This window comes from Sclerotinia sclerotiorum, genomic scaffold (assembly GCF_000146945.2).
Source record: "Sclerotinia sclerotiorum 1980 UF-70 scaffold_6 genomic scaffold, whole genome shotgun sequence".
Classification (NCBI taxonomy): Eukaryota; Fungi; Ascomycota; class Leotiomycetes; order Helotiales; family Sclerotiniaceae; genus Sclerotinia; species Sclerotinia sclerotiorum.
Genome location: NW_001820830.1, coordinates 655,616 through 672,111, shown reverse-complemented (window position 1 = coordinate 672,111; position 16,496 = coordinate 655,616). Strand labels below are relative to the sequence as shown.

General features: G+C 42.4%; 6 protein-coding genes across 6 annotated transcripts; 2 read left to right on the top strand and 4 right to left on the bottom strand.

The window, feature by feature from the left end:
- Positions 1-2,299: 2,299 nt before the first annotated feature.
- Positions 2,300-4,458, top strand: SS1G_05087 (hypothetical protein; the record flags this gene model as incomplete). The annotated part of the gene is made up of 6 exons (XM_001593609.1): positions 2,300-2,411; positions 2,503-2,536; positions 2,634-2,694; positions 2,801-2,960; positions 3,229-3,531; positions 3,614-4,458. The coding sequence occupies 6 exons, from the start codon at positions 2,300-2,302 to the stop codon at positions 4,456-4,458; spliced, it is 1,515 nt and encodes a 504-aa protein (XP_001593659.1).
- A 1,396-nt stretch (positions 4,459-5,854) lies between these two features.
- SS1G_05086 (hypothetical protein) lies at positions 5,855-9,162 on the top strand (the record flags this gene model as incomplete). Its single annotated transcript, XM_001593608.1, has 4 exons — positions 5,855-5,948; positions 5,999-7,927; positions 8,100-8,131; positions 8,179-9,162. 4 exons carry the CDS (start codon positions 5,855-5,857, stop codon positions 9,160-9,162), a joined length of 3,039 nt encoding a protein of 1,012 aa, XP_001593658.1.
- A 1,726-nt stretch (positions 9,163-10,888) lies between these two features.
- Positions 10,889-11,074, bottom strand: SS1G_05085 (hypothetical protein; the record flags this gene model as incomplete). Its single annotated transcript, XM_001593607.1, has 1 exon — positions 10,889-11,074. The coding sequence occupies one exon, from the start codon at positions 11,072-11,074 to the stop codon at positions 10,889-10,891; it is 186 nt and encodes a 61-aa protein (XP_001593657.1).
- A 336-nt stretch (positions 11,075-11,410) lies between these two features.
- SS1G_05084 (hypothetical protein) lies at positions 11,411-12,678 on the bottom strand (the record flags this gene model as incomplete). Its single annotated transcript, XM_001593606.1, has 4 exons — positions 11,411-11,575; positions 11,636-12,406; positions 12,460-12,494; positions 12,546-12,678. The coding sequence occupies 4 exons, from the start codon at positions 12,676-12,678 to the stop codon at positions 11,411-11,413; spliced, it is 1,104 nt and encodes a 367-aa protein (XP_001593656.1).
- Positions 12,679-13,485: 807 nt separating this feature from the next.
- On the bottom strand, positions 13,486-14,112 carry SS1G_05083 (hypothetical protein; the record flags this gene model as incomplete). The annotated part of the gene is made up of 2 exons (XM_001593605.1): positions 13,486-13,718; positions 13,779-14,112. 2 exons carry the CDS (start codon positions 14,110-14,112, stop codon positions 13,486-13,488), a joined length of 567 nt encoding a protein of 188 aa, XP_001593655.1.
- A 596-nt stretch (positions 14,113-14,708) lies between these two features.
- On the bottom strand, positions 14,709-16,133 carry SS1G_05082 (hypothetical protein; the record flags this gene model as incomplete). The annotated part of the gene is made up of 2 exons (XM_001593604.1): positions 14,709-15,085; positions 15,170-16,133. The coding sequence occupies 2 exons, from the start codon at positions 16,131-16,133 to the stop codon at positions 14,709-14,711; spliced, it is 1,341 nt and encodes a 446-aa protein (XP_001593654.1).
- Positions 16,134-16,496: the final 363 nt, after the last annotated feature.

The following is a 16,496-nucleotide window of genomic DNA, read 5'->3' as shown; positions in this document are numbered from 1 at the left end:
AATGTACCTGAAAGCCAAAAGCATAATACATACTTCATTGGGAGTAACGACCTTGTCAGTTCATTCAATCAAATCGCCCTCGTTACAACATTTTGGTAGTAGGTATTAGCGAGACGATATAGTCAATATTACTGTTGGAACGCCTTCGGCATCCGACTTACAGAGACAACAAATTTACCAGACAAACCACAAGATTTATGGTTTGATTTAATGACTCATCAACAATTCAATATATACCTATCTATGCTTGAAAATATGAATTGATAAATGGTTCACGGAATTTGATCAGCCTATCCTTTCAAAAATCCAAATCTGATCCTTGAGACAACTTTTTTGTATTGACTTGAATTGGGTTTGAGTTAGAATTTGAGCTTGTGATTCGGGAAGTGGATCGAATCACCGAATATGTCATGATGATGTTTGATACTCATAGTTCCGATGGGGATCGGTGTTTGCCTTCGAAACCCAAATTAGGTTAACAAGCCAATCCGCACTAGAGGAGGTTCACAGTATTCCGAAGGGACGTTGTTAGGTTATTATGAGCTCAACTTATAGAGCAGACACTGTGTATGTAGTTTACAGATCACACCTAACCTAGAGAGAGTAGCCGTTCCATAAGAACAATAAGACCCCGTGCCTAGAAACCTATTCGTTGTCTAGACCTAGATTTGATAACTTATCAGACAATGATATCAAATGTGGCATATCCTGGATTTTATTCTTTAAATCAAACACGGTCTGAATTGGACGCTAACCGAACTCTTTACTCTTCCAGGAACCTCCTCGTATGTACTGTAGATCATCCCAGTGTTCGCTTGTGAACACGCATGGATCAAGGAGTGCCGATCATGACTTCAGTACTAATGGCTTTTGTGAAATCCTGTTACAGAACCTCTTCCTATTTGGAAAAATTTGCGGAGTATAAGAATTACGGTATATTCCTTCATACTATGTTAATGCATATGCTTATCTAGTAGCTTTTAGAGCTCCGGATCGTCATTCATGGCTGGCGGCATGAGCGCATTGACTTGATAACCCTCAAGTCGTTGATTGAGCTGAAGCTAGAAGAATTCCCTCATCACCAATTGGCACTGTTCTATTTGCTAACCGTGCCTAGGTACATGGAAACGGATAAACACCGTCCCGGTACCGGTCAATTGGTACTTCATACAGATGTTAATATCGATGACTTTACTTTACCTTACCTTTAACCTACCTTAGTCCTACTGAGTTTGTTCGGAACTCAATCAATAGATGATTATGAAGCAGTTGGTATTATTGATATGAGCATAGCATTAAAGACATATGTGATGCATATATGTCTTGCCGTGTATTATCTTTGCCCCTTCATATGCATGTTGATTTGACACTGCAGCAGCTAAACGATTCGCTGGATGATTAGGTAATAAGGTTTACCGGCCTTTCGGCGAACCTGGAAACTTTCTTTTAGTCCTGTTGCTCCATTGAATCTTTGACACAATAATTCGGATCAAATTTCTATTAGCTTAAAGTTTTCTTCTCATTCATACAAAATCTTGGTGTTTCATATGTAAAGTAGACATTTTCTACTCATTCATCTACAATTTAATCAAATCCACACGGGTTTCATTTTGTACTCTTGTAGCTTCCTGAATATACCCGTTCGTTACCTTCAGGTCATACCTCGATTTCTCAAATATATCTTAGCTTCAATCTTATTAATCATTCTTCACAAGCTCGCATTTTCTTTTGACACGGCGCAACAGCTACTTATACCACTAGTCAAAGTAGTTTGGAGCCAAATTCCTGCATTCCGGCGTTCCTGCCTGGCAACTACACATCACCCAAACTTTCTTCAGCCTTCCACCTCATTCATCTATCGATCTCACATCTTATCCATCAAACTGTTCTGTTTAAAATTGGTACGGCCTCTGTGTCCGCAAGTTCGCCTCTCACTCCTCTTTAAGTATTAAGTTCCTGCTGTGCCGAACAGTTCCGATCAATTTTGCGAACCTGGACGACACTTCAGTATCGAGGATTTTCAAATCTTGGATTTTGGCGGCCATATTACCAACCTTCAAGATACCGGAGAATACTCAAGTTGGTGGAATCTTACTGTTCTATTCCATTCTCTATCATATTCTCGACTATATTCATAGTGACTAGTCTTACCTCGCAGTTAGCCTTCACGTTATTAGCGCTCGATTTGGGTAGCAGCCGACTTGCCACAACTGATTCAATTCGTGATGGCGAGAAAAGCCAATGGAAGATCTGTTTTATAGTAGAGCCTCCTTTTGCAACCATCACGGCGCATCCCATTATGTCTCAACTAGGCAATAGCCTCAACGGACCTGTAGGCTCGGATGGAGAAGAATTGAGCCGTTCAGACTCGCCGCGTGCAGCTGACAAGAAACCCGGTGAAAAAAAGCGAGGTATGAAACAGCCGAGCAGATTCAAAGGAATCAAGGCTTTAGCCATCTCATGTTTCGACAAGTCGTCTAACATTCACAGCATCGCGTGCAGGGTCTCGCAATGTATCAACCTTAACCCCTGCCCAGTACGTATAGTATATATGGAGTTCCCTGGGCATTACCTTCGGAGCCGAACAACAGGACCCAAATTCCACTATAGAGAAATGTATTAATTTGTATTAGACTAGCAAGGAAAAGAGCCAATGATCGCGAAGCCCAGCGGAACATTAGATTAAGAACCAAGGTGTGATAAACTTCTCTCTAGCTCTTTTCCTATCTGTTTGATAAGTTCAACATGATACATTAAACCACTGGAGCTTATTTGAACAGTTTTTTGACTGGATATGTAGGAAAATATTGAGCAATTGGAAGCCCGCGTCGAAGAGCTTATCAATGGTCGTCACAACGAAGCAGAGCTTGAAGAGTTGCGAAGACGAAACGAAGCATTGGAGCTGGAAGTAAGACAATTGAATGAAGCCCTAGTACAGCTGAGAGACGATGACAGTTCAGGTATGTACTTATTTTCCAAAACTTCTTTGAAAAGAGCCTCCGCAAAAGTTTAGGCCTTTTGCTGCGTGTTTGTGTATTCTGAATCGCCAAATTTGGCTGTGTCAAGATATTTGAGAGGATGAATTTCAAACCAAGTACTTAAGGTCATAGTTATTCGGTCAATTGGTACAGCTTAAGCATCAATTGGATGTCTACTGTTTTTACACCTCCTGAAAGTTTCATCATCTACAATTAATGGACATCCCACCGCTGACACAAGCCACATAAGGTCCTGATCAGCCTAACGAATCAACTTTTCTGAACAACGCAGAAATTCCCGGTCCATCGGCACAAAATATTCCTCAAGGAGTTTCCGCGACTGGGTCCATTAATTCGCACGATTTTGAGGCGCCGTGGTATCACCCGGCAACTTCAATAAATCCAATTCATACTCACACGCACCCACCCAGCGCTGTATTTGCGCCTATTGATGGAGTATCACAAGCACCAGAATCAGCTTCTGTCAGCTCCTTAGATGGGAACAGCCATTTTCCATATTTTGGCCCAAATCCCTCTGAGAATCTCAATGACGGTAAGTTGCCCCGTTCTTTCAAATCCTATGCTCTTCCTCACACAGCCTCTCTTCAATATTCAGGATAATGACCATATTGTAGCAGACATTTGGATTCCAACATCTCTTCCATCAGATGCCCTTCAAAGTACGAACTTAGCTGCCATTTCAGGCCACGCACAATCGCAGCCGACATTACAACAAACCCCCGGCTCTTCAATGATCGTTACCAGCCAAACGATTCCGCCACCTTTACCACCATTCGATGCACTTCAACCTTGGGCCCTGCCAATACTGAATACAACGTCACCGACATGTGGAGTTGATACCCTACTTCTAAACATCATACGCACGCAGAAAGAAATTGCGAGACAAGGGGCATCAGAATTCGACATAGTCGGACCTCCTCAACCTAGCATGAAGGTTCTCATTTATCCTAATGACCAAGTTCATACTCATAATATCTCCACAATGATCTCAAGACTTCTTACAAACCTCACGATCAAGGGCCTTGCGGAACGAGCAGGTTGCCTCTACCTGATGTATCATATTTGCCAATGGCAAATCTATCCCACATCATCGACGTATGGCAATTTGACAGACTGGACTTCGCCGCGAACTTCCCAGCTAATTACGCCTCATCCTGTATGGGTAGATTCAATATTTTGGGGCAAACTGAAGGATAGGGTCATTGAAAAACAAGACCTTTACGCCAACGAAGAATTCCAAAATGCATATATAGTATGCATCAATGTAAACTGGCCACGGCCCGACTTGGAGGCATTCAGGTTCGAAGGTAACGATATATTTATCACCAAAGAATTTGAGGATCACATCAAAACTCTATCGAACTGGAGCTTGGACGAGAGATTCGCCGCCAGGTACCCCGAACTAGCACCTTTGGCCAGGATTTCGGGAGTGGGAGGCGCAGGACAACTAGGACTATAAGGATCTTACGTATAGCCAGAAAATATTACACAAAGAGTATATGGAGTTTTGCGGATCGGAGTTGGTAGAATCAGCAGGATGAATAGCAACAAGTAAATGCATAATGAATCCTAATCTAATCATTCAACAATTTTCTTTATTATTACAAGTTTGATGGGTTCATGGAGGGATACAAATACCAAGGATATCTGTAATTGCAGCATCAAACACAAACTATTGTTATAAGATCTTGAGTCTTGTAGGGAAGAAGGAATGAAATAGATTATGATTAAAGAGTCCCGAGTTAGTAACTCATGTAACTAAGACCAAGACAACCGTAGGAATTGAGATGGGGCAAAACAATTCACAAAAGATGTTACAATGAAATTTCCCTTGTAGATCAGCTTTGAACTTGTACATAGTAATCATACATACATAGTCGTGGTCCCGGAAACCGTGTAGCCGGAAAGTATAAAACTTGGAACGCTCTAGGAAGTACCTAATTGTTCTTCCCAAGATTTCCCCTTCGTTTCTTAACACCGATTTGGCGTTCGGAATTTGACGTTTCCTGGCTGCACGAGTACACCAGGTACTTACTATGCCTCAAAAAGTAAACGTTTGCGAATACTTCCACGGATGTATATATCCATGGTTTGTGCTTTATTTTATACTTTTGACTTTGCCGATCTTATTGTCAGTAAGTGCTAATGTGGTGAACTTTATTTTTGTCTCGTGATTGTCTGTTGGTTGGTCGTTGTCTGTCTGAGGGGTAGGTGGTGTAGTGGTTTGAGAGATGTTAGGGGATGGTTAAGTTTAGGATAGTAGGTTAAGGTGGAGGTTATTAGTTTAGTTTTTATTTGTTTGTGTGATCAGATCAGAAGTAAGATTACCTATCGGAGGAGTGTGGAATTAAATTATTGTTAATCCGGGTAGATTAAGGCTTTCGCTTATCGAACAGTTGGAAATGTATTTACCCCTGTATGTTAGATAGACTGGATTAGTTATTATACATCACGTGCTAGCGCGACAAATACCCCGCGATTTTAGAAATCAGAACCGCGCTTTCTCATCTCGTCGCATTGTTCGAAATAGAAGTGTGGTTGGACGGTAATATCATGGGAGCCTGTACAATGAGACTTTTGAAGAGAAATCAATTACAATAAGGTTCTTCAATACAGAAGCAGAGATTTTAACTGCAGCATTCAACGACAATCGACACCGCGACAACAGCATGGTGAAATTCAACGCGCCATTCTGTCACTATCTTTCGCAAATGGGTTAGTGAATTTTGTCCTTTCGGAGTCCCATCAATAATTCAGTTATTTCAATCATCGTCATTTTAGAATATTCTTCGATAGACAATATTGTAGCATCTTTTGATATTGAATGCTACTTGTCGGAGTAGCAAGGTTCTGCCATGGCTCTCACCACGCAGTATGAGGATGAAGTGACCACGGAAGATGAAGAGCTTGAGCGCAGGCCAAATAAAATCAAGGCTCTGTTTGCATATGGTAGGTTGATCAGGAGTATGCCTAAAACCTGCGCTGAACTCTTTCCTTAGAGGTTATATCTTTATCCGACAGCGAAGATAGCAACGGATCCGAAACGAGGACCTCCAACGTCGGCAATAAGGGAAAACGTAAAGCCATCGAGCAAGTGGAATGGTCGGATGATGATGAAGACGAAAACCCGTACGAGAAATTTAAGAAGAGGAAGTCCGAGAAACGCAAGAAATTGAATGCACAGAAGAAACGAATAAAAGAACGCGCAAAAGATGCCAAGGAGGCAAAGGAGAAGGGAGGATCGTCCAAACAAAAAGAGAGGATTTGGGGGGAAGAATCAGATTGTGAAATGGACGATGAAATTCCTCAGTACCTACAGACTAGACGGAAAGAATTCGATACGAAGCTAGATAAAATGAAGAGCGCTGGCCTTCAGCTTCCCCCTGACTATTCTGATATATACTTTTCAGATGATGAACGCATGGCAGAGCTCGATGAACGGCCTGATTTCCCAAGCACTGTAGAGCCATCAAGACCCTATGCAGATATAAATATGGAATTATCTAATGATGTTATTCCTGCATCTATTGCACAGTATCTTCGAGATTATCAGGTAGATGGAGTCAAATTTCTTCATGAAAAGTTCGTTTACCAGAAAGGGGGGATCTTGGGTGATGATATGGGTCTAGGGAAGACTGTGCAGGTGGCCGCTTTCCTTACTGCGGCATTTGGAAAGACAGGGGATGAGCGGGATGAAAAACGTATGCGGAAAGTGAAGAATAAAGACGAAGGACGATGGTACCCTCGAGTACTCATTGTGTGCCCTGGTTCTTTAATCCAGAATTGGAAGAATGAACTGACGAGGTGGGGATGGTGGCATGTTGAAAAATTTCATGGGAATGTGAAGGAGAAAGAGCCTGTACTTCGCAGTGCTCAATCTGGCCGCGTCGAAATCGTTATTACTACATATTCAACATATAAGAATTACAAGGATGAACTGAATACAATTTCTTGGGATTGTGTTGTAGCTGATGAATGTCATCAGCTCAAGGAAAGAACGTCTCTTACGACACAAGCGATGAATGAAGTAAATGCCTTATGTCGCATTGGACTTACAGGAACTGCTATACAGAATAAGTACGAAGAACTTTGGACGCTGCTTAACTGGTGCTCGCCTGGTAAGGTGGGCCCATTGGCTACTTGGGTTTCGACCATCTCAGAACCTTTACGGATTGGACAGAGCCACGACTCCACTAATCAACAGGTGAAACGAGCTCGGGAGACTGCGAAAAGATTGGTCAATAACCTTATGCCTCATTTCTTTCTACGGAGGATGAAGACCTTGATCGCCCATCAACTTCCAAAGAAGACAGATAGATTGCTACCATGTCCTCTTACTGATCTTCAACGAGATGCATACGAGAGGTTTCTCGAAAGCGATATTGTGCAGCTCGTCAAAAGTCACGGCGAACCCTGTGATTGTGGTAATGGTAAGAAATTAACGCGCGGGGCATGCTGTTATTCTAAAATCTCTGGAACCAATATAAAATGGCAGGCTATGGTATTTCCCATCATGACCACACTTCAGAAGTTATCCAACCACCTGGCTCTTCTCTTGCCTAACGACGGTGATCCCAGAGAGAAGCAAGAACGGGACTTAGATTTCCTGCAGAAAATGTTACCGGATAGATGGGAGGAATTATACAAAGCTCGAGATTCAATTGCAAATCTGTCCAACCCCGAGTTTTGCGGCAAGTGGAAAGTGTTGAAGAAGCTTTTGAAACATTGGCATGAGGAAGGAGACAAGGTTTTAATCTTTTCTCATAGCGTCAAGTTATTAAGGATGCTTCAACATTTATTTCAGAGTACTAGCTATAATGTTAGCTTCCTCAGCGGTGAAATGAAGTATGAGGATCGTCAGGATACAGTGGATGATTTTAATTATGATCCTAATCAATTCATCTTCTTGATTTCCACCAAAGCTGGAGGTACGTTTCGTTCTCGATTTCATTATGTTCTGTATGGCATTTCTTTTTCGAATTATTACTTGCCGAACGTGGTATTTAGATGAAAGTTCGATAGTTTGAAATTTTTGGATGTATGAATTGGCCCTCAAGCCCTATGACATCTAGATTTTCCTCATACTAACTGTATCTATAGGCGTTGGTTTGAATATTACCAGTGCTAATAAGGTAGGCTTCGTTCTCTAAGAATATCGCAGCGGTTACTGACTTCACAGGTGGTTATCTTTGATCCTAATTGGAACCCAAGTTATGACTTACAAGCTCAAGATCGAGCATACAGAATAGGTCAGCTTAGGGACGTCGATTCATTTCGACTGGTTTCCGCTGGGACCATAGAAGAAGTTGTCTATGCTCGCCAGATATATAAACAGCAGCAAGCTAATATCGGATACAATGCTTCAATGGAACGTCGATATTTCAAAGGTGTACAAAATGCAGTAGGCCAAAAAGGGGAGATATTTGGATTAGATAACCTATTGTCTTTCCACGCAGAAGAAATTCTACTTCGAGATATTGTCAATAAAACCAATGTTGCGGAGACAAGAGCGGGTGTTGCAATGGCCAGTTTTGATGTCCAAGCAGCACTTGATGACGATGACAATCCTCTACGAGCCGATGATGATGATCCTAATGGCGCAATGAGTCAACTGGCTGCCCTAATCACTAAAGGCGAAATAGATATCAAGCGCAAAAAGAAACCCACTCCCAAATCCGACCCCATTGCCGCAATCCTAGCATCAGCAGGTGTAGAATACACGCACGAAAACTCAGAAGTAGTCGGCTCATCAAAAGTCGAAGAGAGATTAAGTCGTCGCGCGGAAGAAACAGGCGGTGAAATCGGCTATGGTGAAGAAAGACTTTTCAGACCCACATCATCAGGACACGCGGGAAATGGAAATATACGCTATGAGTTTCATCCGCCGGATGATGTTATGAAGAGACAGTTTTGTACGATGGCCAAAACGTTCGGGTTTGCTAATGCGACGGAATTTGCGCTGGTAGTGGAAGGGTGGACGCAGAAACAGCGGACGGATTTTTTGGAGAGGTTTTATGCGAAGAGGAGGGAGAGGTTGGTGGAGTTGGATAGGGAGGGGGAGGGAAGAGAAGGGAGAGAGAGAATGGAGAGAATGGAGATGTTGAGGGAGGAAGCGAGGGTTGATATGGATGGTGAGACGGAAACTGATGAGGATGAATTGTAATGATACCCTTTTTGAAGTTTGGCTTGTCACTTGAGATTTGGGCGAATGGGTGTATAATATTACATCTAGGTTGTAGATATGAGTTACAGTACTTTTTTTCATAAATATCTATATATGGGGTTTGAATGCTGAATATATGCTGTCTACTATAGACCCTAAGTATCTGTCTGACGCTACATCCTGCTATCTAAAGATATTTAAAGTTGTCCAAGTGGCTGAATTCGAAAATAAATTCCATTCGGTACAAGAAGAGAGTTCTTCACGAATGGCTATTAATAATCCGTTTAATAGCTTTAATTTACAAGGTTAGGATAGTCAAGTGGCTCACTTGTTTAGATGTTCTCCTGATTATCGTTTTTTTGTTTTTATTTTTTCGTCATGATAAATAGCAAAGATATTGAATGGCTACCCAGGTATCTAGAGATAGAAAATCACCGTGCCAAATGATCCATCAAAGAACTTTACTTCGATATCTTTTTACCAAGTCTTACTGCTAATTTAAAATCAGGATTTAATTAATTTATCCATATCACTATTTTGATTGCTTGATATATCAGCAGAAAAGACTACAATATTAACCTTGCATATAACCTTAAGCGAAGATCTAGTCGATTCCGATAAATATTGCCATGGGTTTAGCTTGCCTGCAGTCATATTATATATGAAAATATTCTGAAGTCGAAGTCTTTTGCTCTCTTATATGGTTAATTATGTGTTCTGTGTTCGGAAGTAATTGCAGTCTTTCTTCTGGTTAGTAGGAGGCTGGTTGGATTTCGGATATTGCATTTTATTGATATACCAGAGCAGTGCTTAGTGCTGATTGAAGGAGGAGGGGGCAGAGTTGTTTCAAAAAAGAAAAGAAGTCCCGCGTGAAAGTCGGAAAAGCGATGGGTTGTATATTATATCATGCTGGTTGTGGTCTTCTTTAGTGTAAGGAAATGGATATCCTGATGTTTAGATACCTTCATAGGATTTTCCTCGTGGTCGGGCGTGTTTGAGAAGTTGATTTGTGGAAAGTAAATACTGAGGTGAGCTATTGGTATGGTAAAAGATATACCAGGTCAGGGTACCCGTAATGAGGTAAAGCACTGTGGTGAATGTGGATTGACTAGATCATATCGACAATGTCACAGTTAAGACGAATATCTATATCTCATGTATGCAGGAAAATATACTCTAGTTCCTAGAAGTTAGAGACCACGATAAAAATCGGAGTTGTAATTAGTAGTATCATAGCAATAGTTAGGTGAAATACTTGTTCAATAACCGAAAATGTGGAGGTGGATTCCCTAGGAGAAACATCAATATGCCCTGGCGGACCGGAATAGCTTCATTGCCATTCACAGTTACTTAAATTACTTTCGGTATTAAGGCTGTAGAGGGGATGTCTTTTGGGGCATGTTCACCGAATATTTAGTTTGGAATTTTTGGAATATGTTGTATGTGATACGAAGGAGAGTAGCTGAGTATGTTTTGTGATACAGAGTATATTCACCGCAAATCTATGGAAACTTGCTAGAGCTCTATACTTCGAGATGCTAGAGCAGTGCAACGTATGAAATAATAAGCAGAGGGGCTCGGTATAACAACATTTCGTTATATCTTCCAGAAATCTATCTTTTTCATTCTGAGCAGGAAGTAGATTGAGTTACGTGGATAAAAATTTGTAGACTTAGAATTTCTGCAGTAAAAGACCCCCAACATTCCAAGTATCAATAAATACCAATCACAAATCACCTAAGCCCTCTCTACCTACCCATCTCAACCCTACCTTCTCAGGACTTCTCATCTGCAACAACAAAACAATAACATTATCCCTAACCACATTCATAACTCTCTCCTTTGCTTCTTGCTTTGTTTCGCCCTCTTCACGCACAATCTCTACCCGATTTCTCTTGAAGAACGCAACCATCGCTGCGACAAACTCTACTTGGCTAAATTTCATACCTGGACATGCTCGGATTCCTGTCGACCATGGCTGGTATGATCCTTTAGGTGGAGTGCATATATATTCACGTTCGAGCGGGGATGAGTTCGTACTTTCGGTTTGGGATAGGATCCAGCGCGGGGGACTATAAGATTGGGGAGTTATGGATTGCTTGTCAGGAAAATGGAAGGAGGAAGGGATAGTATAGAACAAAACGTTTAGGAGAGAAAACCGGGGGTGGATGCAACACAAGAAATAGAGAAGTGAAGTTTGAGATCAGAGAATGAAGTTGGGTTAAACTTACTGCCATTCGAGACTATTTTAACCCCAGTATCGTGGATGCGAGTGCAATGCATTGCTATTTGGAATAATGCGCGTGTCTGGTGGAATGATGATCGTTCGACCGTCGACTGTAAGTGGTTGTGGTTTTTCAAAAGTAGACTTGCAGATACCGATCAATGGATTCCAAAGTCGCACAGTTTCTAACTATTTTACACACTCATTATCAGCATCACACTGTTCTCTTTTGGGGGAGGAATAATTCACCATTATAGCAAGACATCGGTTCAACTTGGGGTATATTTCCTTGAAATCCCATGTTGATGGCATATCGTTCGTCAAAACGGCGTTAATCTCTTCGGAGATCCAGTCTTGAACTTCGGGGTGAGCCGCAAGAAGATAAAGTGTCCAATTGAGTACAATGGCAGTTGTATCATGCCCGGCAAAATTATAAACGAAGATGTTTCCATATATTTCCTCTTCGGTGAGTCCTTGGAAGCCATTTGTGACATTTGAGATTGAGCCTTCTGATGATGACTGAGACTGTTCTTTGGAAGCTCGAAGTAAAGAATTTGTAAAAGTTGCGCTTCTGGTTTTCCCTTGTGAAATAGCATGCTTTTCATCATTGAGCATCTCTGTCATATAATACTTGAAGTCGACTGTTGCTCGTCCAATCCGCTCCCACTTTGGCGGCCATGGCACTTTAGAGAGAAGTTTAGGACCGAGGACAAGAATGAGAAGGCAGTTTTCCAGGACAATGGCGAGTGAGTCTCTGTAATTAAAGGTATGTCCTTGTTTGGGTTGCTCGGTCGATCTTTTGAAGGAGTATGATTTCCCAAATCCAGCCCCAGACAGTACATGGAGTGAGAACGTGCGGGTATCTTTATCTGTCCGGATGACAGGTTCTTCGAGGGACTTCCAGAACTGCCTAATCTCATCTGCCTGTCTCAACGCCTCGATCCAGACTAGACGATTGTTCTGGTCATTGAATGGTGCGCTGGTGATTTTGCGTTGACGCTGCCAATCTGCGCCTACTGCCTGGGATAGTGTTAGCCTGATTAGTTCATTATCTCAGGACCATCTTCACGCACTGTTGAGATATTAGGTCCAAAAACCGCTAGCACCGCTAGGACAGTTAGCAATTCTTCGCAGCATGATGACTTGATATTTCTCTTACCCAGCAAATCCGGTGGTCTATCAAAATCATCCTTCCTTTTGAAAATTTCATTCACTGCGTCTGAATCGCAGAGATACAACCAATTGCGCCCAGCTGATACATGAATCACTGCATCGCCAAGCTCTTGGTGCATTTTGTACTTATCTTTGAATTCCCACCCCGGCTCGCTGTACCTGGCGATGTCACATTCGCCGAATACAACCCTTATGACAGGAAGCACGATACCTGATACGAGAATCCACTATCATTAACATTTTAGCGGTTGCCTGCTACTTAGGAGTGGGAAGAGACATTTACGGATTCGAGGAGGGGGTTGTATGAGACTTACTACTGGGTTATCGCCGCTGGCAATCAGGATCCTGATGGGAATTCTAATCTTCTGAGCAATTCTGTAGTTTTTAACCAGACAAACAAGGTTCCAGATGCCAAAGCTTATGGGCATAAGGATTAGCAGTACATATACCAAGTAAGCCATAATGTTCGACACTGAAGAGAGCAAACTGGGAGAATGCGCGAGGAAGCGGAACTGAGGACTGATCAAACAATTATTTCCTGCTCTGTTATTTTAAGTACACTAGTACTTACATGGATATAATGGCGCAGCACAGTTGAAAACAGAATAGGCTGGCGTAAGCTTTTAATGAATGATATTGAGACGCTTATAAATTTCCACCAACATCTTAATGCAGTTGGAATTAATACTAGCTTTTTGCGGCAGTCTAACTGCATATGCGACAAGAAAAAATACTCTCTCCACTTTGCAGGGCCATAAATATTTACAAAGGAAATATTTCATAAATGTTCCATAGCAAGCAATGAAGCTTTCCCCTAGGTATAAGAAATTCACTTACATCAAAACGGGAACATTTACACTGGTTCCCCTTGAGATCTTTAAATTATATCATCCGACCGTGGCTCGAAAATCTAAATTCGATCTCAATCACGTATGAACTCTAGTTGTACTCCAATACCTATCGCTCTCCTCCACAACCACCTTATCCATCCCCTCCACCGGTCCAATAATCTCAATATCCTTCTGTTGACCCTCCAAAATATCCCTCGTATGCCACTTCAAGGTAAAATTCTCTCTATTCCCGGGTCCCGTCAGACCTGCCAATTGTTCATTCGTCGCCGCATATACAATTCGTCCAATATGTGCCCAATAAATCGTCGCTACACCATCTTATGAGTTACATGAACCTCCAACTTCGATATAGAACAACAACAACATACCAGAACACATAGCACAAGGCTCCCAGGTACTTATCAACGTACATCTCCACAGATATTCTTTCTTATAATGCGAATAGGCTAGTCGTGCCAATGAGCTCTCGGCATGATTTACTTGATCGATGCTTTGATGTGAAAGGAGCACAGTTTCGTTATCGGGTCCTAGGAGAACAGCAGCAAAAGGACGTTTTCCTTGCGTGACGGCACGACGCTGTACTTCGAGACATGCGTTAATGCCCGCTTCGATTTGAGATGGCGTGGGAGGTGTGCGGAGTGGGAAGAGGTCGGGAGCAATTGCTTGCGCGGCGGAGGACGTAAGAGCTGCTTCGTGGGACATTTTTGGGTCTGGGGTTTCGTTAGTGGGGGAGAAAGTATAGATAGCATTTTTTTGGGGGGGGGGGATACCTGCAACGCTATCGTGTTCTTATTTGAGCTTTTGAGATGCGTCGCAGGTATTTTTGAGGGAGAATGATTATTTATACGCTCTTTTGCTATGGTCAGTAAAGGAGGGGGTCGTTATTATCTCTAGCTAGGCGAGGCGAGCTCCGTTTGCACCGGTTAAAGCAGAAGCTGGGATGGCCCGCATGAAGTTGTGGTCTTACACCAAAAATTTCAGGATTGTAGATCCAGCAACAATTCCATTCTACAGAATCAGAGTCCCTTGTTGTAGTCTAATGATAATCCAATTCTCGCTTTTTAGGGCCTTCACTTCATCTGATCGCCTCTCACTTTTAGACGTGTTGAATGCGGATCCGAAATATTGCTGTTTTTAATGTCCCAGGATTTCTGTTCAACTTCTCATATGGGCAACGAACAACAATAGGACCTGCACATTTCATCTCATTTCATTCATATTTATTATTCGTAAGATTTTAAATAAAGTTATCTCCAGTTCCAATGCGCCTGAGGTTTCCTCGCCCATGTGATATGCTTTCATTCAATAGTCAAGATCCATCCATTATCTTCACGTTCATTCTTTCCATTCAGACCACCCCACAAGAGAATACCTCTGGAGTCAGCATCACCCATTGACGAGCTTGCGAACCATCCGCGCTCTCCGGGCACAAGCTTCCTAACATCATCACCCTCAAAACCCTCTGAATCAGAGACGACTATCTGGCTCCAAAGACCTTCACCGGTTTCTCGTCCCAGTGCTTGCCAGGTAGCATCTTTGAAACTTGCCGCAGTCATGCCTTGCGGGGGACATTGAAATGCCCAGACATCGCTCCAAAACTTGCCGGCTCCATCATGGCCTTGGCTACTTGGATCTTTTTCGCCAAGTAAGAGAATTAAATATTCTCTGCCCATGCCTAAAAAATGTCAGTAATTGCTCCATTTTCAGTATAAATCGACCGCCAACACTAAACATAGAGAAGCATAAATCAGGAACTAACCAGTATTAATGGTATGCATGCCGGCCACACTTCGATGGCCAGGGTGTTTCATACTCTCTTCTTCAAAGTTTAAGGTTTCCCAATCTCCCTTCGAAGTGACTCCCAATTCACCTGAACCAGATTTGTCGTTGAAAGTTTCGAGAGCCAATTCCAAAATATCTAGATAGCCTCCCTCCTCACTCTCACCATTAAAACCACCATATCGATAGATCCTCTGTTTTGAAACTGCTAGTGATGTGCCACCTCTGGGCTTTCCTGGAGCTGAAGGGAATTCCTTCCATGTACGGCTTTGAATGTCAAATGCCCAGAGATCATTTGTTCGTCCAGAAACAGGACATCCTGCGTGGACAAATAATGTTCCATAACCGCCTTGCTCATCATCAGTCTTAGCTCCCTCTGCAATTATTCCAATCTTAGTTTCGTCGATAGCCTGATCGAAATCCACATTCTTCGTATTTGATGGCTCGGGCTTTTCAATAGCAACGCTCGAATGGTAAGATCGCGCAGCAGGGAAAGGAGTGCCAGGGACTGGATCTAAGAAAGACCATCTATCTGTCCTCGTATCGTAGACCCAAACTCTGCCATTTTCCTCAAGAGGTTTCATGTCTTTGCCACCTCTTCCACCAAAGATGAAAATTCGCTCTCCAATAACTCCTGCCGTATGTCCTACTCTCTTCTCGGGGACGTCTCCACCATTATGCTTAGGCTTGGCAGGTATAGCTCGATAATCGGCGCTGGTGACCGTACCAGAAGGGAGGATGATGACGTGCATGTCATTATCGACGGGTTCGCGCGGATTGATTTCACCTCCGAATATGTATGCTCGACCGGCAACAACTGCGACAGAGTGAGATGATCTCGGGAGCTGAACTCCATTAATGCGATTCCATTTCGCCTTGAGGGGATGCGTGTTCTGGAAGAGACCGTGAGTGATCTTTGTAGCTGTTGCTCCGATTTCCATCATTTTGAAATTCAGATTGCGATCAAAGAAAAGGTCAAATAGCTTAATCAATGTGTAAAACAAAATAGTTGAAAGACAATAGTATAAACCCGAGGTTTATAATGATTATTTCAAAGACTTACGATATTGAGATAGATAGTAACAAACCTGAATGTAATTGTGTAAATGATATGATGTGATATAATTAATATTCACTCACCATGTCAGAAGGGATGGCCAAGGAAAGTGGTTCGAGATGTTGGGCGATAGGGAGTACGTACGTCAGTCCATGTGCTCCAGGGTATTTCTGGCGGGAAGGTGGGGTATCTAGCTAGGTAGCTCTGGCTCTAGCTCTAGCTCAGGCTAGCCCCTGATGTCAGTGTGTAA